At 39.3% G+C, this 25,290-nt stretch overlaps 2 protein-coding genes across 2 annotated transcripts; both read left to right on the top strand.

Annotated features, from left to right (window-relative positions):
* The first annotated feature begins 2,095 nt into the window (after nucleotides 1-2,095).
* Nucleotides 2,096-2,782, top strand: LOC101724259 (olfactory receptor 2G3-like). The gene has a single exon (XM_013070797.2). The coding sequence runs from the start codon at nucleotides 2,096-2,098 to the stop codon at nucleotides 2,780-2,782; it is 687 nt and encodes a 228-aa protein (XP_012926251.2).
* An 11,195-nt stretch (nucleotides 2,783-13,977) lies between these two features.
* Nucleotides 13,978-21,556, top strand: LOC101724613 (olfactory receptor 2G3-like). The gene is made up of 2 exons (XM_087197818.1): nucleotides 13,978-14,885; nucleotides 21,231-21,556. Exons 1-2 carry the CDS (start codon nucleotides 13,978-13,980, stop codon nucleotides 21,289-21,291), a joined length of 969 nt encoding a protein of 322 aa, XP_087053944.1. The 3' UTR covers nucleotides 21,292-21,556.
* The last annotated feature ends 3,734 nt before the right edge of the window (nucleotides 21,557-25,290 follow it).

Genomic DNA, 25,290 nt, shown 5'->3' with positions numbered 1-25,290 from the left:
TTCTGTGTTTTCCATTTTATTAGAGTACAGATTCTTGAAGCAGGTATTGATGATCTTCTGTATTTCTGCTGATGCAGTTGTGACTTCACCTTTTTCATTCCTAATTGCATGGATTTGAGACTTTTCTTTCCTTTTTTTGATAAGGTTGGTGAAGGGTTTATCAATTTTGTTTTTTCTTTCACAAAACCAGCTCAGTCACAATTTTGACAAGCCCACAAGCTTACCCTACCCAAAATAAGTAGGAAAAATGTCATTGAAGAGGTTCTTTGAAAATGGAGAACCACTGAATCATTTGTCACCAGAAATCTCTAAGACTGCCAACAAAAGAAAAGCTGTATTTAAAAGAAAATATGAGTCCTCCTTAAGCTCTGGATTCATTGTAAAAGGAGATTCACATTCTCCATGCCCACTTTCTATAATTTGTCTTCATTAGCTGTCACCCATTTGTGAATGAGGCAAGAGAATCCACTTTGTCTATGCTAAAGATGTTAAACTATACTGCTTAAGACCTCAAATGATAGTGGTGTGTAAAGTGTTGAAAACCATTTAAAATCTTCCTATGTTCTCAATTACAGTTAAGGCAGAATATACTGAGGTTGCCACAAAAGCATTGAACAGACTGCTTCTATTTCTAGTGCTCTGTGTTTGTGAAGCAGGGTTTCTGCACTGACAGAAAACCCCCAAAAATATCTTGGAGGAGACTGGACATGAGCAAAACTCTTCAGATACTCCTCTCTCCCATCACTCCCATGGAAGAATCTATTGCTAGGAAAAGAATCTCAGAGCCCCACGGATCCTGCATTATGGTGAGCTGCATAATTAGTTCATTATATAGTACAAGAAATATTCATAAATATGAAGGGCACAAGAAATATGTGTGCTTGAATAATCCTAAAACTAACTCAACCCACTGTCTATGGAAAAATAATCTTCCAGGAAACTAGTCCTTGAACCAAAATGGTTGGAAACTACTGAAATAAGTGAACTAAACCAATCACAGTATGTCAAACAACATAAGATTATATTTCTTTGAGACGTTCAAAGAACCCAAAACTGCAGAGAGAGGTAGTAGAACGGTGACTGCCAGAGTCAGGGAGGAGACAGAGGTTTGATTCCCAGGTCTGATCTTAGTCTTGTCAGAAGGAAGGTGACAGTGGCAGGACAAAAATATGAATGCACACAACACCCCTCTACTGTGAGCTTGAAAGTGTTTAACATAGAAGAGGAAGTCATGTGCATTTTACTGTTACAAAAATAGGGGCATAGATGAGCATCCAGCATAACTCTATTTAATAGCCTCTTCACATCTGAGAATTCCAGAGCAGTATGTATCCACTTGAGCTATATCAAGCTCTACCCATCCAACTGAGCCCCAAATCCCTCACCTATATGGACTCACAGGGAACAGGAGGCAGTGCCCTAAATGGAATGGGCCACACACCCCATTTCACATCACTAGAGAACATAACATTCAATGAGTTATGGAAATCCACCAAAGATAAAAGGGGAAGATGAAAAATGGGAGAATTGGGAAGAAATAAAAAAGAGACTGGTTGATATTTTCAAATAAAGAGATTACCAGTTTACTGGATTCATCTCTATTTAAAAATTTGAGGGTGATACTGGGAATTGAACTCAGGGCATCCAGGTGGCCAGGCAGGTGCTTTGCCCTGGCACATATGTATGAATCCTGGACCTATGTAAAATTTTTGACATGTCTTTATGTACTTTTATATTGACTATAAAGTGAAGGTATAGGAAACTGTTATAGAGCTATACAAAAATTTTCCTAACAGTTATGAGGCTTCATAATTTCCAAGGGAAATTTTTGAGGATGCTGCTGTAAAGTTGTTGAAATTGAAAAGTCATGCATATAATCAAAATCTGTCCCATTCCTTCTAGGTACATATAAAGCAGATGCCATGGGAAGGAGAAACATGAGGTTTCCAATACTTTTGTCCTGCTGGGCTTCTCAGAGTTCCCATGGCTCAAAAGGCCACTCTTTGCAGTGGTCCTCATCTCCTACTTCCTCAATCTGGTGGGGAATAGCTCCATCATCCTCCTCTCCCTGGAGGACCCCAGACTTCAGACACCTATGTACTTCCTGGACAACCCCTCTCTGCTGGACCTCAGTGTGACCTGTGGCACTGTGCCCCAGATGCTGGCCAAGCTCTGGGGACCACACAAGACAATTGCTGCCTGGGCTTGCATCACACAGGGCTATATTCTTAACTGGACTGCCTCTGCTGAATGCATCCTATTGGCCATGATGTCCATTGATCACTATGTGGCCATCTGCTGGCCCCTCCAGTACACTGTCATCATTTGTCCCTGGGCATGTGTGCATATGGCAGCTCCCTCCTGTTCCAGCAGGCTCCTGAATTCCCTGCTCCAAACCACTCTCACCCTCCAGCTCCCCCTCTGTAGACAGCATACTCTGGACCACTTCTGTGAACTGCCTGTGCTCATCAAGCCAGCCTTTGGGGAATCCACTGCTAATGAGCTGGCCCTGGTTATTGGACCCATTCCTTTTGCAAGGATGGCTCCCATGCTGGTGGTCACCTCTGACACCTTCATTGCCAGGGCTCTACTGAAACTACCTTCAGCTGAAAGCAGGCACAAGGCACTCAGCACCTGTAGTTCCCGCTTGCTTGTGGTCACCATGTACTTTGCTTCTGCCATGTATGTGCAACTCCAGCCTCCAGAAAAATCACACTCAGGCAAAGTTCATGCCCTTCTACTGTTATTACCCCAGTCCTCAACACACTCATCTATACCCTGAGAAACAAGGATGGGATGCCAGCATGGAAGAGGATCCTGCAATACCAGGGTGGGGTGAAGTCTTTGGAAGTGAGATGACTTCTGCCTGTCTCCTGCACAACTGCAGGCACACATCCATGAATACTAGCATGGCTGGTTTTCCAAATGAATGCCTATGGTTGGAAAGAAATGAGTTTCCTTGTCTATATGTTAATCAATCTGAAACCCAGAGAAACTTTTTTGTCTAGAAAGTTCTGCTCCTGAAATCTCAAATAGAATCACTATGATTTTTCTTGATCTTTTCCAAATATATTTTGTCCCTAGACACAATATACAATGTTCTTTTGAGAACTGAACTTCCAGATCCATCACCACACTGTAGTAGTCAAGTGAGTAAATAAACCATGGCGTGTTTACAGAAAGGATATTAACTAGCCAATACAACATTAAATTCTTTAATTTATGAAAAGATAGATAGAAATGTGCACCATTATAGTAATTGAAATAAAATTGAAGACAAATACTACATTGGTCTCTCATACATGGAAAGCAAAGAATTAACAGTTTGCAATAAGAATTATCACCATAGGTTATTGGTTGAGAGGATAAAGGGAAAATCATTTAAGTATAAATTCTATAGCACATTATGTGTTTGCTTTAATACATTTTTATCACATTGTGTGTCTGAATGTTAGGTAAATTCAATTTTGGAAAATATATTTCCAACTCTAAATCTCATTTTCAAAGGAACCAGGCTAATTAAACATACTTTACATCTGAAAATGGCTCTGTATTTATATATTTTTTGTTTCTTGTTTGTACCAGTGATTGAACTCAGGACTTTGTGCTTGTGAGGCAGTTACGGTGTCACTGAGCTAAATCCCTGGCCCTGGCTCTGTATTTGTAAGGGAACTTTCTGGAAGCCTCCATATCTGCACAGTCTTGGATTCTGCTTGACTTAACACCTAGCATCATGTGTACAGTACTCAGATCTGTGTTTAGCAGTAGCCAGGATCCTTAGAGCATGTGCAGTGACTTCTGCTGGTAAGGCTTAAGCACAGTGAAGTGAATCCCAGGGACCACGTCCTTAGGTGGGGCTCTCTATGAAAGTAAAATATTAGCCTCTTGAACCTTGGAGTCTGGGATGATTGGGAACTTTCCCATTCCTGCAAAGTCCTCAATGTGTGTTCCTTCTTTACCTGGATCAGAATACTTGGCTTCATTTTAGGTGCAATTTTCTTCATCAATACACCTCTTTTTCTCCATCACTTTTATAGGTGGTTTTTTGCAGGGAGGGGAAAATTCAATTTTTAAAATTCTTTCTTATTTTGCTTCTGGCTCTCTGAGGAAAGCAGCCACTAGTAAGCATTCCACAGCATAAATGTTGAGTGGGTTTCAAATTTGTTCTGCCAAATCAGTTAGGCCACCACCTGTAAACTCAGCTATCACACAAATGTTAAACACAATATAGGAACTTGTTTGGTCCGAGATAATACATGTGGCCTGTAGGTCAACAGTCCTTATTCCAATCTGAAAATTCCTGAGCCTGGCCTAACTCTCCACATTCCTTTGAGAATTCTTATTTTCTGGGCTCTGACCAGGGTTGCTTATCAGGCCAGGACGGGTGGCATACACCTGTAATCCCGGCACTCTGGCAGTCTGATCCAGTGGGATTATAAATTCAAGAACTTCCTGGGCAGCTCAGGAACTTAGCAAGTCCATGTCTCACAATAAAAATGTTAAAATGGCTGGGTGTAAAATTCTATGTGAAGCCCATTTTCAATCACCAGCACCTCCCAAAACTCCAACCCATTTCTGCTTATGTCATGAAGTTATTCACTAGTCTCCATCTCCAAATGTTTCCTCTCACAAACCAGGGTGAAGACTTGTGAACCACATTGTCAGTATAGTCAAGAATGGAGCCCTGTTCTGTGGTTTCAATTTTCTGTACTATGCGCCTTCCCTTTCTGGGACCAAATACCTGCCATCCTCAAGTTAAAGGAAGTGAGACTCATTTTCTGTTCTGGCTGGCTCCAGAACAGAAACTACAGGACAGAAGTGAAGGATAGAGCAGAGCCTCCCACTTGATAGATCCCAGGATACAGCATGGAGAAAGCACACCAGCCAGAGGTAACCCTCCAAAGGCACAATCCCAGTGCTTCCAAAAGAGCCCCCCCCCTCAGCAACACATCCAGCTCTGAACATCAGGACCTAACTCACCAGTAAGCATAGGATCTGGGGATCTAATCGTCTTGTCAAGAATCTGTTATTCCAGTCAATTTGACAATTAAGATGGAATCATACTATATGCAAACTTAAAATACTTATATATTAATATCTTAAACCAGATTTATATCCAAAGTATATGAAAATCTATAGCAAATTGGCAACCTCAGTAAGCAAATGGCAAAGTACCTGGATATTTTTCAAAAGCAGACATTCAAATGGCCAACAGGTATATAAAGGTACTCTATATCACTAATCATAAGGGAAAGCAAACCAAAGGAACAAAGACATATCTCAGCCCTGTTTGAGTGGTTGCTACTACAAAGACAAAAGCTATGAAGTGTTGGAAATGTCTGGGAGAAGAGAGAACCTAGAGTACTGTAGAAGGGAAAGTCAGTTTCTGTAGCCTATGTGTGGGGGGACAGCCCTGTTAGTTGTGCCCAAAGCAGGCCATGACCAGTGCAGGCTGTGTAGAGTTAACCCCATAATTGGCTTGATTATAGAAGCAAGTCAGCAAAGCTTATGTGCTGAGGTCAGTGACTCTTACCCAAACTCTGTTCCCAGAGGTAAATCCTTCTTTACTAAAACGATGAGGTTAATTATTATCCACAACCTATTTTTTGGTCTGTTCTATCACTAATTAGAGAATGTTTTGTGTCTTCCTTTACAAGGCTTGCCTGCATGAGCAATGTATCCATACCAAGTACACATCATCTCGTGCAGCTCCTTTACCTCAATCTAACTATGATGTCACTAATAAATACCAACAGCTCTGGGTGTTCAGGGACTTTACTTGCTCAGCTTTGCTTCCATGAGCATTGGTCATCCTGGCTGACAGTGTCTCTGTTTCTTTAACTCTGTCTCTCTGTCTTTCTCCTCACCATGCATCATAGCACTGACCAGGAGATCAGAACCCACTGGAGAGGACTCTGATATATGTGGGTAACAGCACAGAAATGCCTAAAAAATAAAGACATGCCTTCTTTCCCAGCCATGCCACATCTGGATATATGTGCAAAAGAAATAAATCAGGGTCTTGAACAAATTTCTATACTCCCTTATACTTGCTGTATCAATGGCAATGCCCAAAATATGGAAGCAATTAAGCATCTGTAGATGTATGAATGAATACAGGAAATATTATGGAAGATACACATAATAATTTATTGCTAAGGCTTGAAAATGAAGAAAATCATGTCTTTTGTGACTACATGTGTGAATATAGAGACATTATGCTAAGTCAAATTGAAAAAGATTTTAAAATGCATAATCTCACATATTTGTAGTACAAAAAATTCAGCTCACAGAAACAGAGAGTAGAAGGGTCATTACCATAGATGGGGTGGGAGATGAGGCGAGGGTGATTAAAGAACACAGAGTTTTAATGATGAAGGATGCATACCTTCTGGATGCCCAATGGGCAGTATGTTAATTGTACTTAGTATGCTCCATTATAAACATAAAATTTGTCTTGCAAGAACATGTTTGTGACTTCATTAAAAAAAGCTAGCTGTGTGAAAAGACAAATATCTTAATATTCTTTGTGATAATAATCATTTCACAATGCCTAGATATGTCAAATATCACATTGCACTATTTAAATATGTACAATCATTTTCATTCATTTATACTTTTAAGAATCGTGGGAAGTTGGAAATAAAAAAATGCATTGAGCATTTTTTTTAGTATTTTTATTGGGCATTTGTATATTTTATTATGAGAAATACCTGTTCACAATATTTCCCCATTTTACACCTAGTACTTTCATTTTAAAAATATTATTTATATTTGGCTGTTGAGATTTTAGGTTCCTTATATATTCCATAGTCCCCATTTTAATCCTTTTGTGTCATTATTTTATTGTTTCAGGGTCTTTTCTGAATTTAACTCAGGCCTATTTCTTAGAGCAAAGATTATTCTAAAGTCAAGTAAATCAAGAGGGAAATTCCCTGTAGAGCATTGGTCTCTACACAGGAGGCCTCTGAATTAATCATCTCCCTGCACTAGCTCAGATCTCAGAGGAGCTAAGCCAGTTGCCCTCAGGAGCCCCCTACTCATTACTCTCTTTGCTTCCTGGATTCTGATCACTCCTACCTCACTCTTCATGAAACCAGACTCTGAAGAGAACCTGCATCACTACAGCTGCCTCTGCTGGCTTCTCAATAAGGTGTCTCCTTCTTCTTCACCTAAGGTGGGCCATCCCAGGATGTTGGACAGGTTGCCAACTCTCTTTTGTCCTCCAGGAAGCTGTATAGGGGGGACCTTTTCACTTACCTAGTGAGGGTGACTGCTCCTGGTCATCTGAGTTAGTTATGTCAACTACATGATTTCATTAGGGAGATAGGCTTCTCAGACCTCATCTACCCCAGTCTGGTCACCACATAAATAATATAATCATCCCAGCACACACTGAGGCTGAGTGTGTGTGAAACATTGGAATTGAAGCTAGACAAAGTACAACAAAACAGAATATAAAATGGTCACCAATGTCTTAAATAATGGTAGAGAAAAATAGCTAGAGAAGTAAAATGTTTACCCAGGTTTAGAGGGTTAGAACAAATTGAAGAGAAAAATAACAAGTTTGTGAGACCAGTGGAAAAAATGTCACCTGTGATTCTAGACATTAATTTGCTTAATTATTAAGTAGCTGCTGCAGGCCAAACCTTGGTGCTGGGAAGGCAGGAAACCAAAGCTCAATCAAACTCCCCAAGTACTCTCAGCAGAAAGGCAGGGAAGAGATGACTTCAGTGGAGTAATAATTCAGAGTAACACACAGAGAAAGAGATGCTGAGGCCATGGGAGGATTCACAGAGGAGCCCAGGCTGGTGCAGGAGTCACAATACAGGCATCCTCCATGGGTCAAGTGGGAGCCAGAGGGAAAAGCAGAGGAACAGAAGACCAGGAGGGAGTTGATAAGAAGCAGTGGAGAGGGTGAGGTTGAGGGAGAGGAAGCTGGGACAGGTAGGCTCACATGAGGGATGGGCCTGGGTGTGACATGGTGGTGTCAGGGCTACTGTGGGCTTGAGGATGAGGGTCACAGTTTCTCACCATCACTCAACCAGATCTACTTGAGGAATGAGTTGGAATGGGCACCTCTGGAATCAGGGTCATCCAGGTATAACAAGTCTGACATGATGACAACAAGGGAAGCCAGGGAAATATTTCATTTATATCTAATTTCTAAGAAGAAGAATTTTCACTATTCTCAAAAGTAGGTGACCTGAACAAACCAAATTATTCTGACAATATTTCACACAGAGAGTTTATGCAGGAGCCCACATATTATTTTCTGCAGTGGCTGCACTGAAGCACACCCCACCAGCATATACTTGGGTTTCCTCCCCATGCCCCTGCCCACATATGTTATCTTTGTCTTTTCTTCCTCAGTAATTTTAACAATGTGAAGGAGAGAGACTACTAAGCATGGCCTCACTCAAATTTGGAGCCTGAAACATTGATCTGATTGAAGTGGAGAGTAGAGTGGTGGTGACCAGCAGTGGTGCAGATGTGGGGATGAGAGGTGGTGGACAAAGCACAATAATGTACATCCAGAGAGGAGGAAAAATCAAGGGATCCATTCTATATTCTTGAAAATAATAAATGAGTGGATGTCAAATGTTATCATCACCAGAATGATTATGGTGTGAGTAATCCCTATATGATTAGCTACATTTGGCCACTCCATGATGTGCATATACTGGAAAAGAATGTGTTGCACATGGTAACCAAATATATCTGTCAACATAAAATCACTATTTTTAAAATATACAACTTTTATTTATGCAAACTGAACCTCCATACATTTTTATGGACTTTTCTTCTAATAAAATAGTATAGAGCATATTTCCATCTTCCCCCAATGTGAACCCATGTAAGGAAATGAGGCCAGTGTAGCAGCATCCCTACAACAGCTTCAGGTACTCGAAGGTGCTGCTAGGTCCCAATCTCCAGGCTCCAACTCAACCTGCTCTGCACACTCATGTGCATCTATTTAAAATCCGACACTCATATGCTGTCTAAACAAGCACAAATCAAAGCATGCAAAAGCCAGACATAATTGGACAGCACTAATTGAATGATTTCTTCAGATTTTCATAATGTGGGCAGTATTTCCATTAAGCAAGTCAATGCATGGATTTTCTCATGTTACCCCTTTCTTCTATTTGTTTAAGAGTGTGATAAAAGAAAGCCTTCAGAACTTCTTCCCTGGCTTCATTCCAGAGCTAAGTCCCTGTCCTCTGAGGAGAGATGCATGTGAAGCAGAGTCCTCCTGCAGTGTCCTCTCTGACACTCCACAGCCTGGTGACACTGTCCCTGCATCTCCCTTCAGCTCCTTGCAGATTGGTGGACCCTGGAGAGGCAGCAGGGGAAGGGCCAGGTCCTGGCCTCAGGGGATGCTGGCTCTTCCCTTGTCCATCTGTGCACCCCAGAGCATTCATGTCAAATGCACTTGTTAAAAAGCTGTCTAAGCAAACAAACACAAAGAAATATACACACCAAAAAAGACTTGACAATATGTAATAAATAGTTTCTTTGGATTTAAATCATCAGGGCAGTATCTCTTTTAAGAAAGATGATGTATAGCTTTTCTCATAACTTGCCTTTTACTTTATTTGATTCAAGTGTGAGATCAAAGAAAGATTTCATAATTTTTTCATGAGTCCAATTCTAGAACTAAGTTCCCCTCTTCTGCAAGAGATCTCATGTGAAGTAGAATTCTCCTGCAGTTTTCTCTTTGACTCCACACAACCTGGAGGCATTGTCCCTGCAGCTCTGTCTCCACACAGATTGGTAAGCCCTTGGGGAGACAGTGAGGAGGTCCTGGCCTCAAGGGACTCTAGCTCTGTTCTGCTGATGCTCTACTCTCTCTGTTGCATGGTCCAGGATCTCTCCTTCACCATCCTCTGCATTCACTACACAGGTGTCCATTCTTCACTCCCACTGATCAAGTGCAAATTGTGTGTGAGATGTGACTGTCCTTGGTCTAGAGATGAGGAGAGGGAAGCTCAGCATGAAGCTCCCTAAGCATGGCACAGGTTCCTTATTTTGAACTATAGGAATCAATATTTGGGCCACATTGGCCACATTTTCTGCTGTCACATTGATTCTTATGTGCTATTGTGGGTTTTCATGGTTTTTGTTTCTTAATGTTTATTATTTACTAGAAAAATATTTTTTATAAAAAGAGGTCACTAGCTTTCTATTACATTACTCGTTTCAGTCCACTGCATCTCTTCCAAAGCTCAACAATGAATATGATTTCTACATTTCAGTGCATTAATGAAGAGCATTAAGGTGGTGACATCCCCTACCCACAATCCTCAGGGCCACTGTTTCTGGCCAGAAGGACCCAGATTCATAGAGGTTTAATGAACATGCAAACACTGCCCATCGTACTATACCACAGGGCAACCCAGGCACATGGTCCACACCTCACATATAAAATTCATTCTTCAAATAAGGTAGTTTTCCTGTTTGGTTAGATTTAGCCTGCATTTGATACTACTGACCACACTATCTTAAAATACTTACAAAGACTTTATTCAGTACCATTGTTTACTTTCCCACTTAATGAGTATTTTATCCCAAGATTCTGCTTTCTCCCTTTCTGAAACTTTGGGTAATATTCATCCCTTGTATCTGGTGATAGTTTTTCAGTATCCATAATGTTTTCTGACCACACATCTACAAGCAGATGCAAACTATGGTTCTGTACTATCTGTGAATCTGAAGAATTTACCAGATTTCAAAAGGCAGGGTTCTCCTTCATGAGTGCTTGTTAGTATGACCCTGAAAGCTGTCTTAAAGCTCACTTTACTGAACAGGATTGATTGTAGAAGCGAAGCTGTTTGAGACCTCTGTTTCACCATGCTGCCTCTCCCTTCCTTGTACTTTTGTCATTTTCATTTGATGTTTACTAAATCTTTCATTATGAAACACAAAAATGCCTACAAAGCAAATGGTATAAGGTATACCACAGCGTGAAGGACACTTTTCTTACAAAAAGGAGGAATGTGTATGAACTCCCTTCAAAATCAGATGCCAAAAGCTTGGAAACATAATTGTATGAAGACTAACAAAAGCATGATTTGAAGTTTTATAAAATGTTATGGACATTATTATTTTTCTTTACCTTTGAGGAGAAAATTGAAGAGAGTCATAGTTATCTATAAGCCAATGTAAATTGTAGACAGATATCTTTTCAAAAAAATTTTTGAAGGGCAAAAAGTAAAAAAGTTTTTTGAGTTCAAACAAAACAGTGTAAGATTGGACAGATATATAAGACAATTTACTTATAAAACTAGTGTGCTCAAATGTATTTGGCAAAGTGAAATTATAAAAACCCTTTTATAGTTTTTAGATTAGTAACTGTAAAGAAGATTAATCAAAACATTTTATATCCAGTTTCCAATTGATGGGCCCTTGGGCTGCTTCGAAGCTTTGGCTATTACAAACTGTGTTGCTATGAACATGGGTGCACATATGTCACTATGGTATGATTCTTTTAATTCTTTGGTGAAGATACCCAGCAGGGGAATAGCTGAGTCAAATGGGACCTCTAGTCCTACTTCTTTGAGGTCTCTCCATACTGATTTCCACAGTGGTTGCATGAAATAGGAAAAAAGTCCAAAGATGAAGGGGTGAAGAGAGGAGTAGGGGAAAGAAAAGGAGGGAAAGGAAACATTATGAGAAAAGAAAAAAATGGAAATGATGTCTATGTAAATAGGGAAGGGTTGATGAGGTGAAGGGCACACAGGTAATTGGGAAAAAAGAAGAACCAAGATACATCAAGTGCAGGTACAAATGCCCAATGAAAAATGTAAGTCAATTGTATACCTAAAATATACCAATAAAAGAACTTAAGAATACCTACAATGTACCAATAAAAGAATTTAATACAAAGAAAAAAAACATTTTTTAGATCAATTAGAGATCTTTTATTTAATTCTTTGTTATTGGGTTGTTTGGAGATCAATTGGCAGATAGTCAAATTTGAAATGTAACAATTAAAAGCTTAATTTGTTATAGAAGATTTATAGTGAGACAAAACTAAAGGCCATTACCTTAGGTCACATTTAAAAAATTTTTTTTGTCTAAAGATGTAAAAGTCTTTTCATTCTTCTGATTTAAATTAACAGAATAATTTAACACTCTAATTACAGTTTAAGAACTTGCAATATATAAAAATGTTTTAAGCACACCAATTAAACATCAATTCAAATTGGAAAACAAAAGTATATTTATTAATTAGCTAAAATTTGTAATTTAATTTTTTTCTTGTAGTTGTCTTATGCCTGGCAAGATTTGGTTGTAGCTTTTTTGATTTTGGCATTTAACACCAGGCTGGAGTTGTTTTGGTCTGGAGCCAGCCCATATTTCTTTGGTTTTCTCCCTGAAGCATGCAGTCTATAGCCAGTGGCATTAGGGCAATAACACAATTGTTGTCCTTGTGCTTGGAATGTTATCTTATTATAAGAAACATTCTGTCTAAGATATTTTAGGATTTTAAAATTAAGAGAGGTATGAACATTCATTTCACTATTCTTATCAAGTGGATCTGGCTTTGTACCAACTGGAAAGCACGTAATTGTAGCAAAGGCCTTTCCCCAGGATACCACTGCCACCATGCATATTGATATTTAGTCATAGTGCTCCTGACTGAACTTGGTCATGGATGTTCTGGTGAAGGTTGCAGCAGGTGGGGGGATGTTGTTCCTCCTGAGGAGTACTCTCTTCTTTGTTGAACTTATTTTGTGAGGAAAGTGCATCAGTCATGACCAGAGGCTCCGCAACTTCTGTTACTTTTGGCTTCTCTGGTGTAGATACTGATTCTAAGGCAATAAGAACTGATCTCACTATCCCCCATGTAGAGAGGGTCTCCTCGCCATATTTTTTCTCCACAGCTTTGAGCTGTCCCAAGATTATTCCCTACTCATTACCAATGATTTTGGTCTAACATGCCTGTCTGTAGGAACAAGGGGTTAAACTTATATAACATTCTTGACAGCCTCCTGGCCAGAACATAAGCTCTTGCTTTCTTTAAGAGATCTCTGAGCAGTTTGATGTAACTTTGTTCATCACAAACTAGTTCTGCCCAGTGTTTTAGTCCTAGGGTAACACCTTTTCATGGCAGTGAGCTCAACCTTGAGAAGCTGCTGTTGTCCAGATTTTTTCCCCTTTTAGTACTGTGAAGTCCTCAAACCTTTATGTGTCTATTCTCTACTCATGCACTGAGGATGGTCTTCACTTGGTAAGACAGTCAGTCCTTGTATCAGCACCAGTTATTGGAGGCTAATTCAACATATAATCATCTGAACAAGGGTATAGTGGGCAGACTTAAATGAAGAAACAAGACAAGATCTTAATGCATAACTGGGGGGCCCAGGACAGTCAGAGCTCTTATCTGGGTAAGTCATCATCTCCTGGAGGTTGTAAATATTTATTAATCATACAGCTTCCAGAAGAAGTAAGGGGCCAAACAGGAAACAGTGAGATGGAGAGCACTGACTTGAGCAGGGTCATAGCAACAAGGAAACTGTATATTCTACTATGAACAGATCATTTATTAATGGGAAATTTGTTTCTACCCATGTATAAATTTTTGCCTCTATAGGAGTTTTCTGCACAAGTCACACTGCCCTTAACTGTGGTATTATCTTGCCATCCAAGATGTCACAGCATGAAGGATTATTTACGCTTCTGCTGTAATCAGTGGTGTAGGGGGTTGCTTTATTCCCACACACCAACTGCTGGTTCTTCAGGCAAGGCATTATGAGCTAATGGGCAGACTCAGACTTTTACTATGAAAAGCCAATTTATGAAGGCGTACCTTGCTCAAGGCTGTCTTCATCATGTGGCTTCAAATGAACCTTATGTATTGCAAATATAAACTAATGAAACAAGAGAGGAAAAATGTAAAAGTTGTATTCAAAAGCTAGATTTGTCAAAATCTGTCCTTTTCCTTCTAGCCATATATTAGAGACTGATACCATGGAAAGAGTAAACCTGAGCTTTCCCAATGCCTTTTTGCTGCTGGGCTTCTCACAGTTTCCATGGCTGGAGAGGCCTCTTTTTGGGATGGTTCTGCTCTCCTATGTACTCACCCTGGTGGGGAACAGCTCCATCATCCTCCTCTCCCTGTTGGACCCCAGACTTCAGATGCCCATGTACTTCTTCCTGGACAATCTTTCTCTGCTGGACATTGGTGTCACCTGCACCATTGTGCCCCAGCTTCTGACCAATCTCTGGGGACAAGATAAGACCATTGCTTCCTGGGGCTGTATCACACAGGTCTACTTTTTCAACTGGACTGCCTGTGCTGAATGCATCCTACTGGCCATGATGGCCATTGATCGCTATGTGGCCATCTGCCAGCCCCTCCAGTACACTCTCATCATGCATCCCCGGGTGTGTGTGCAGATGGCAGCTGCCTCCTGGTCCAGCGGCCTGGCCAATTCCCTGCTACAAACCATATCCACCCTCCAGCTCCCCCTCTGTGGACCTCACACCTTGGACCACTTCTTCTGTGAGGTTCCTGTTCTCATCAAGCTGGCCTGTGGGGACACCACTGCTAATGAGTTGGCCCTGTCCATTGGAGCCATCCCATTTGGAATGCTGGCTCCCTTGTTGGTAGTTGTCTCCTACATCTTCATTGCTAGAGCTATACTGAAGTTACCTTCAGCTGAAGGCAGGCACAAGGCACTCAGCACCTGCAGTTCCCACTTGCTGGTGGTCACCATGTACTATGGCCCTGCCATATATGTGTACTTCCAGCCTCCTGCAAAAAGTTCTCAGACTAAATTCATGTCCTTCTTCTACTGTGTTATTACCCCAGTGCTCAACCCACTCATCTATACCCTGAGAAACCAGGATGTGAAAACAGCACTGAAGAGGATCCTGCAATTCCCGAGTGGGATGGAGTGTTTAAAAGCCAAATGATCTTGGTCTGTCACCTGGAGAAACAAATGCACACATCAATGAAGACTGATATATCATTTCTGCTTTTCCAAATGAGCATCTATAACATCAAAGAAAAGAGTTCCCCTCTCCAATATTAAGTACTCTAATAACCAGAAAAAAGATTAGGCAAAAAATTCTTCCTTCTGAAATCTAATAGAGAGCCATTTTATTTTTTGTTGAACCTTCTCAAATATTTGCTCCCAATAGACACAATGGGCTTCATGGTTCATTCATCTATGGGAAGAGACAACTGCAGATCCATGTTCATTATAGTAATTATTCAGAGTAGCCAGGATGTGTAACAAAACTAAGTACTTAAAGGAGGGCAAGGGAATGTGGAAATATAAGAACCAAGATAGATTACATAAAGTTACAAATTTCAAATGATAAATGTCATTATATTGTATACCCAAAATGTACCAACAAAATTAATAAAAATGTAGATAAAATGTAGTGTGTGTACACAAATGAATATGATTTGGACGTTCAAAACTAAGTTTTTCCATTTGTGATAACATGGATCAAATTGGAGAACATTATAATAATAATTGGACTAAACTAAATGCAAAAAGACAAACATATCCTATGCTCACTCTATGTGCAATATGAACAATTAACTCCTTAAAACAAGAATTATAGCAGAAGTTACTCTTTGAAATAGTGAAGAGATAACCATTAAAGAATATCTAGGCTTCCATGCCTTTTTCTTTAATACATGTTAAAGAAAATCTGGACCAGAAAGTTAGACAAATTGAATTTTGAAAAAATTCAGCCACCTAACAACATGAACAACTCTAGTCCTCTTCAAAGTGAATTACTGTGACATTTTCCTCATTTCTTATTGGAACTAAAATACTGACATTAACAAAAGGATGAGAAATAAATGGGAGTTAATGCTTCAGGTTGATGAATGTTAAAGATGACAGGAAGGCATTCTGAGTCTCAGCAGATTACTTGTCTCCAGAAGGACTCCACAAGGTTGCCTTCAGTATCACTGCTCTCTGCTTGTTAAATGCTCTCTACCAAAAGGTTTCATTGTCTTTGAGGGCATTTTTCACCACACAACAATGATTTTGAGTAACACTCAGATGGGAAAAGTAGTTGTTTAATTTGAAGTATAATTAGAGATTCAGAAATGGGAGTGGGGCAGAAAAGTGGGGGGCAATTGGCACCTGGACTTTCACGTAAGTGAATGACAAAAGACTGCAGATGAAAACTGAAGCAGTAGCCCAGAGGCAGGCCCTTCCAGGCCAAACTTCCACCACTCCCAGCACAGAGGAAGTGGCTTCAGGGCCTCTATTCCACCACTCCCAGCCTAGAGGAAGGTGATTCTGGGCTGCTGTTCCAGTACTCCCAGCCCAGAGGAAGGGGCTTACAGGCCACCATTCCACAACTCCCAGCCCAGAGGTAGGGGCTTCTGGGTGGCCATTCCACCGCTGCCAGATCAGAGGAGGTGAGGTGCCCCTCCACCAGTCAAATGAGAAGACACATAAATAAGTCTCAAAACCAAACTTCTTGATAACCAAGAGCAAACCCAAAGGGAAAAGAAATGGAACACTGTGATACTCAACCACCTGGACTCCGTGAACTGGCAACAAAAGAGGATCTGGAAAAAATGAAATCAGAAATAATTTCTCAGATAACAGCAGAGATTGTGCTATTAGTTGAAAACATGATTAATGAATCTAGAGAGGAGCTGAGGAACATGATGGAATCCCAACATAGAAAACACATGGAATCCATAAAACAGATGCAAACAGATTTCCAGTAGGTCAAAAACTCCATTGAAAGTGTACACATCAGAATGAGTCAATGTGAGGAAAGAATTTCAGATATACATGATAAGATTGCAATTAGTGACCAGGAAAAGAAAAATTGATTCAAAATTGTAAGGGACCATGAGAAATCAATCCAGCATCAGCTAGACAATGCAAAGAAGAATAACATAAAAGGTCTGGAGTCAACAAAGAAATAGGAGAGAGTGCAGATGACATAAAAATATCATTCACAGAAGTAATGGCAGAAAATGTCCCAAGTAGGGGAAAAGAACTTGATATACAGATAAATGAGGCATATAGGACTCCAAATAGCCTCGATCGAAAAAATATACACATAGGCATATAATTATTATGATTCCAGAAAATCAACAGAAGAACAAAGTTCTACAAGCAGTTAGAGAAAAGGAACAAATCACATTCAAAGGTAAGCCCATCAGTATCATAGCAGACTTCTCAGTGTAAACCCTCAAGGCAAGAAGAGCTTGGAGTGACATATCCCAAGCCCTACAGGAAAATGGCTTCCAACCAAGATTGATGTATCCTCCAGAACTATCTTTCAAATTTGATGGAGAAATAAGATACTTTCATGACAAAGAGCACCTTAGGAACTTCATGAATACCAAATCAGCACTCAAAAACATTTAGACAATATCCTAGGAGCAGACAATGAGGATCACAACCACAGGAAGCACAGCAGAATGAACCCTAAAGGTGCGATAAGAAATTAAATGCAAAGGGGGAGAATCCAACAACAAAAAAAGTCATGAAAATGATAACTCAATATGTGTCAGTTATAAAAAGACATAGACCTGCAGAATGGGTCAAGAAGAAAAGCAGGAGTAGCTATCCTCTTGGCAGATCAAGTAGATTTCAAACCAACAATGATTAAGATACACAAAGAAGGACATTACCTGCTTGTAAATGGAACAATCCAACAGGAAGATAGAACAATCATAAATATCTGTGCACCAAACACTAGTGCACCCAATTATATACACCAAGTAATAATGGACATGAAAAGTAATATATACACTAATGCAATAGTAGTGGGGGACCTCAATACCTCACTGTCACAAGTAGATAGATCAACCAGACAAAAAATAAGTAATTAAATACTAGAACTCAATTGAACTCTTGAATAAATGAACTTAACAGATGTTTACAGAGTGTACCAAACCACAAAACCAGAATACACATTCTTTGCAGCTGCAAACGGATCATATTCCAAAATAGGTTATGTACTGGCTCATAGAACATGTTTAACTAATTGCAAAGGAATAGAAGATAGCCCCTGTATATTATCAGACCAGAGTGTGATGAAATGGGAGACCCATAGCAAAGGAAACTGCAAAAATTTCATAAACACCTGCAAAATGAATGACACACTTCTGAAAAACCAATGGGTCACAGAGGAAATTGAAGAAGAAATCAGACAGTTCCTTCAATTAAATGACAATGATAATACAACATATCGGAATCTATGGGACACAATGAAAGCAGTCTTATGAGGGAAATTCACAGCAGGAAATACACATATTAGGAAAACAGAGTGAGATCAATTAAACAACCTGATGCTAAACTTCAAGCTTCTAGGAAAAAGAAGAGCAGGACAAACCTAAAGCTCATACAAGAGAGTGAATTATAAAGATCAGAGGAGAAATCAATGCAATGGAGACTAAGAGAGAGATACAAAAAATTAATGAACAGAAGAGTTTGTTCTTCAAATGAATAAACAAAATTGGCAAACCTTTAGCCAACCTTATCAGAAGAAGGAAAGAAAAGGCCCTAATTCATGTAATTAGGAATGGAAAGGTTGAAATTACAACAGACCCAGCAGAAATCCAGAGGATCATCAATACCTACTTCAAGAACCTATATGCCAATAAGATGGAAAACACAGAAGAAATGGACAGATTCCTAGGTACATATGAATTACCAAGGTTGAATGAAGAAGACCTAAAATTTCTAAACAACCCAATATCAACCAATGAAATTGAAAATGTAATTAAAAACTTACCAACTAAGAAAAGCCCAGGTCCTGAATTCACTGCTGAATTCTACAAGACATTTAGAGAGGAACTACTGCCACTATTGTTTAAACTCTTTATTAAAATTGAAAGGGAAGCAGTACTCCCAAATTCATACCTGGAAGCAAGCATCACCTTGATCCCCAAAGCAGTGGAAGAGCCAATCGAAAAAGAGAACTATAGGTCAACCTCACAAATGAACTTAGATCCAAAAATCCTTACTAAGATACTGGGAAATAGAATGCAGAAGATCATCAAGAAGATCAGACAACCTGACCAAGTGGGATTCATCCCAAGAATACAGGGATGGTTAGACAAAATCAAATCAATCAATGTAATACACTATATCAATAGAGCCAAGGGCAAAAACCATGCTTATCTCCATAGATGCAGCAAAAGTATTTAACAAAATCCAACATTCATTTATGATAAAAGCCCTACAAAAAAGTGGAATAGTTGGTCTCTACTTCAATCTGATAAAAGTCATCTATGAAAAACCAATGGTCAATATCATACTGAATGGTCAAAAACCAAAATCCTTTACACTAAAATCAGGAACAAAACAAGAATGTCCACTATCACTACTCTTGTTCAAAAAGTTTTGGAAACATTAGCCATGGTAATTTGACAAAAGGAAATAAATAAATGCAATAAAGATAGGAAATGAAGAAGTCAAGTTGTCATTATTTGCAAATGACACGATACTCTATATAGAAGAACCCAAGAACACGCCAACAAAAGTCTTCTAGACTTAATAACTTAATGAAGTAGAGTTACTAGATACAAGGTCAGCACAAAAAAATCAATAGCTGTCCTCTATATGAACAACAGACTCACTGAGAGAGACATAGGGCAAACAATTCCTTTCACAGTGGCATCCAAAAAACTGAAATACATAGGAATCAACCTAATGAAAGATATCAAAGATCTCTGCTCTGAAAACTATAGGATTCTGAAAAGAGAGATTGAAGATGATATCAGAAAATCGATAGACATCCCCTGCTCCTGGGTAGGAAGGATCATCCTGGTGAAAACGGCCATAGAGACAAAACTGCTGTATACATTCAACACAATCCCAATTGAAATCCCAGCAGCATACTTCATGGTCCTTGAGAAAAATACAAAAATTCATTTGGAAGAAAAATAAACCCAGAGTAGCAAAAGCAATTCTAGGTAACAGAGACATGGAAGGGGGTATCACAGTCCCCAACTTGAAATTATACTACAAAACTACTGTGATATAAACAGCATGGTACTGGCAAAAAAAAAAAAAACAAACAGGCCTGAGAACCATTGGAGCAAATTAGAAGATGCAGACAGAACTACAGACAGACTCAGCCATCTCATCTTTGATAAAGGAGCCAAACATCCTCACTGGAGGAAAGATAGACTCTTTAATAAATGGTGCTGGAAAAATTGAGTTTCAACTTGCCAAAAATTAAAACTAAGCCTGTATCTCTCACCATGCACTAAACTAAAATTGAAATGGATTAAAGATCTAAATATTAAAATAGAAACACTGAACCGCCTAGAACAGAGTTTCAGTAAAACTCTTGAAGACATTGGTGCAGGAAAAGATTTTATGAACATAACATAAGTTGCCCATGAACTAGCACAAACAATCAACAAGTGGGATCTCTTCTGATTAAAAAGCTTCTGCCCAGCAAGAGAAACCACCAGCAGTGTGAAGAGACAACCCACAATGTGGGAAAATATAGTCACCTGCCATTCCTCAGAGAAAGGACTACTATCTAGTATCTATAAAGAACTTAAAAAGATCAGACCTCCCAAATTTAAAGACCCAATCTGAAAATGGGCATTTGAAATGAACATATATTTCTCAGACAAAGAAGTAGAAATAGCAAATAAACATATGAAAAAATATTTAACATCCCTGGTTATTCGAGAGATGCAAATGAAAACAACCCTGCGATTCCACCTTACTTCAGAAAGAATGGCTGCTATCATGAAATCAACCAAAAACCAATGCTAGCAGGGCTGTGGGGGAAAGAGGAACCCTCCTCCACTGATGTTGGGAGTGTAGACTGGTGCAAGTACTATGGAAATCATTATGGAGATACCTCAAAGAACCAGGAATGGAAGTTCCTTTTGACCCAGCTATTTCCCTGCTAGGTATCTTCCCCAAAGAATTAAAAGAAACCACAGTGATATATGTGCACACATGTTCATAGCAGCACAATTCATAATAGCTAAAACTTGGAAGCAGCCCAAATGCCTGTCAAATGGAGAATGGATAAAGAAAATGTGGGGTTTTTTTATAAATTGGAGTACTTCTCAGCCATAACCAATGAGAAATTAGAGACATTTATAGCTAAATGAATGCACATTGAGGTGATACTCTTAAGTGAAATAAATAAGACACACATGTGTAAATACCAAATAGTTTTTCTAGTGTGAGAAGCTGAAAGTGTAAATAAGGACTAAAAATTATAATAGATAATGTGAAATAGGAAGAAAGTGGACAAAGGGGAAGGGGAAGTGGGAGAGTTAGGGGAAAGGAAATAAAGGAATGGAATTAATATGAGAAAATGGAAAAATGGAAACAAAGTCTTTGTAAATAGGGAAGAATGGAGGGGTTGAAGGGAGGGCAGGGGAAGGGGGAAAAATAAGAACCTAGAGACATTATGTAAAGGTGCAAATTTCCAATGATCAATGTCATTATATTGTATACCTAAAATGTACCAATGATTAAAATGAATAATTGATAATGCAAAATAGGAAGAAAAAGTCCAAAGATGTAGGTGAAGTGGAAGTGGTAGGGTAAAGGAAAGAAAGGAAAACAAAAATCATGAGAAAAATAAAAAATGGAAACAAAGTTTTTGTAAACAGGGACGCATGGAGGGGGTTAAGTGAGGGCTGGGTATGAGCAAAAAATAAGAGCCAACATACAGCATTTAAATTTATAAGTTCCTAATGAGAAATGTAAATGTATTGGATACCTAAAGTGTATCAATAAAATAATTTAATGGAAAAAACAAAGTTGAAGCATATTTTCTATGATGCTTAGTCTTGACTGTGATTGACTTGGTTGACTTGAGAGATGCCCAGGTCCAAAGTATCCTCTCAGACTCAAGGCAAACTCTTAGCCATGATCTGTAAAATTCAAACAGGAAGTTGCAGAGTCACAAGATACATTTCTATCATGTAACCATTCCGATTGTAAAAGGCTGGGATAGGTAAATAAAAAGGATTGGAACCAAAGAAACTCCAGAACCCAGTAGATCAAGTAATAAGTCATGTGGTTCCACTTGTGGCATCCAACACATGTGGTGATGAAGATGTGAGTTTTATAAGGTGTTTGCGGCCCTATCCAGTAGCTTTTCATCTTGTAGCCCACATGGTGTCACATTTGGTCTGATCTGCTTGCTGCATGTAGCTTTCTTCACTAGAAATTCGATGTTCTTGACATTTCTAAATTCCTAGAGTCCCCATGTACCAGTAGGTTCATTTCCACAGTTTCACACACTGCATTCTTAAGGGTACTTTGTTTGAGCTCCACCATCTCCTTTTTAAATATCAGAGAAAGATTCCATGACTCCACAACTCTTATTTTCTGCATATCTGAAAAAAATGCCAATTTCAGATACCAGCAGTAACCAGGGCCTCGGGAACAAAGCTACAGTGATTTCAGATTGATTGTTCCTGAGGATTGTGAAATGAATCCCAGGAAAAAATACCTGAGTCAGCCTTCTGGAGCAAGTGCCCGGGGCTTTTCACTCAAGTGTATTGCTACCCTTTTGCAACCTTAAACCTGTGATGGGTAGGACATTTCTTATTCTTGAGATGCACTCAAGGGTTCTTTTTTCTGATACTATTCAAAATTCTTGGCCTCTTTTTAATGGTGGTTGTCTCTCCATCAACTTCACCCTCTTTGCTTCCTAGGTGGTTGTGCTGGTGGCCAAAATTTCACTTTTCCTAAAACTTTCTACTCTTTTTTTAGCTTCTGAATCTCTGTATACAAGTCAGTGGAGCACTTATCACATAGTAAGTGTTGAGCTGCTTTGTAATTTATTCTGGAAATCAGTTAGTAACCAACTTTAATGTCAGCCTTCACACAAAGCCCCAGGGTTTGCACAATATGCCAACAAATGATTTGTTAGAATGTAACATGAATGGCTTCTTGTTAAATTCCAAAGTAATTCTTCATTCCCATCTGAAATTTCATGAGCCTGGCTTTTGCTGTCCACACTACTTTAAGTATTCTAGTCTTCTGGGCTTTGATCAGAATCACATGTCATACTGGATATGTTGGCACAAACCTGTATTCCCAGGACTCTGGCAGTATGAGACAGGATATTACAAATTCAACCCCAGCCTGGGAAACTGAGCAATTTATTGCAAGATCCTGGCTGATAAAAATAAATTTTAAAAGGGTTGTGAATAAAGCTCAATGTGAAGGCCCTGGGTTCAATCCTCAGTAACAGAGAAAACTATTTACTACCAGACTGGGCCTACAATATTCAATGCCCACTCTTGTCATCTCTGAAATTTTCCAAACTCCTCCCCCCACAAACCAGTCACAAAGCTTTTGAACCACATGGATAAGGATAGTCATAACAATGATACAACTTCTCTGGTATTAATTTTCTAAATTGCTCAGCTTTTCCATTTTTTGGATCAAATATCTGACACTCTCAAATTAATGGAAAACAGTTTTACTTTGACCATATTTTCAGTGGTTTCAATCCATCATTGATCAGCTTCTGAGAAGAAGCATCATGCCCCAAATCTATAGAAAACAAAAACAAAGCTCCTTGTTGCATGGTGTGGAGGAAACAAAGAACAGAGGAAGAGTGCCAGTGAGAGTTATACACTCCAAAGACACAAAGCTAGTGACTGTTCTCCTCCAGATGATCCCACCTCCACAGAGGGAATTTTCCCACCAAAGATCCAACAAAAAAACCCCAATAAACACAACAAAACATAAAAGCAGATTGGGCCATTTTGTGTCAAACCTGCTCTTTAGTTCTCTCTCTAGTCATTACCTACCTGAAGAGTGAACATTTCTTTAATAAATCTCTGCCATTCTTTCTAGTATCCTGTGTCCTGATAATTTCCTTGTTTGAGAAACAGGAAGCCTGAATATATTAGGTGACAGTGACACCCGCTGTGTAGGAAATTTTGAATGGGGAAGAAAGCACACATCAATAAAGACACAACATGGCATACAGTGTTCTAGCACACTGACATAAAGTAGGCCCTGACAAGAAATTAAATCTCTAATGACCTTAAAGCAAAAAGGACATTTTAATTTTCTAGAAAAATGATGTATTTCTCCTTAAAACATGTTTTTTCACATGTACTTAAGTGTGACTTTTTTAAACAAATATTCCCCTGGGGTGGCATCAGTCTGCACCTGTGCAGTATTTAATAGGGCGCCATGAGGACAGGACAGTGTTGCCACAGATAATTTTGAGTTTGGTGTGGTAATTTTATTGTTTTTGGTCTTATTTGCACCTCACTGGACCATATCACTCAGAGCCAGATGATTCTACAGGAATATAAATTAGGAAAGGAATTCTCTGTAGAGTGTTCATCTCCACACATGAGGCCCTGAGTTAATAGTCTTCCTCCACTGGCTCAGGTCTCAGAGGAGCCGAGCCAGGTAGCCTCAGGTGCCCCCTACTCATCACTCTCTCTCCTGCCTGAATTCTGATCACTGCCACCTCACTCTCCATGAAACTCAGTATCTGAAGAGAACCTAACTTGGCAGAAACTGCCTGACTCTCCACGACTGGACTGTAGCTCATAGGCCTCTTCTTTCTTCACCTCAAGGTGAGTGGAGGCCAGTTTGTCCTTGAGCAGGGTGATAATTTCTTTCTCTTTCAGTTAATCACACCATGGATTATAGTAGACATAATCCCACCTAATGAGCATGAGTTGTTCTTGGTAATGGAAGGATAAGATAATAGGAACCAAAATGGAATCATTAAGGACAAATCTTCTCAAGCCTACTTATTCCTGCCAACCCCCTATCATCACACAAGTTTTCAGGTCCAATAAAAGATGAAGATTGAAAAACTACAGACTGTAAATTTTAGTGGCAAAAAATAACCAATAACACAATAAGCAAAGAAGAGAGAAACTAATAGACAACCAGAATACACTCTGCATGTAGCATGCATGAAGCAATGCACTGGACATTAGGTAAAAAACAACAAAATGGAAAACAAAATGTGTAACTCTGTGTTCTGAATAATGACAGAGACAAACAGTTTGAGAAAAGTTAAATTTTATACAAGTTTAGAATGTTGGCAAAATTTGGGGAGAAAAATTGAAGTTTGTATGACAAGTGAAAGAAATGTCACTTCCCAGTGACTATAGATATTAACCACATGTGAGTCCAGATACTGATTAGGCATTTATTAAACAGTTGCTACAAAATTAACCAAGGTACTGGGAAAGCAGAAAACTTCAATTTGAGTCCAACTCCCAAAGCACAGGCACACAGGAGGGCAGGGAGAGTGACATAGTGGTGTCAGCAGTGATAATAATACTTGGAGGCAGAGGGGATGGTG

Source organism: Heterocephalus glaber, unplaced genomic scaffold, assembly GCF_053883595.1.
Source record: "Heterocephalus glaber isolate CG9 unplaced genomic scaffold, H.glaber_assembly_v1.0 deba00001673, whole genome shotgun sequence".
Taxonomy (NCBI): Eukaryota; Metazoa; Chordata; class Mammalia; order Rodentia; family Bathyergidae; genus Heterocephalus; species Heterocephalus glaber.
Note: the sequence above shows the minus strand (reverse complement) of the source record. Positions and strands in the feature narration are given on the sequence as shown.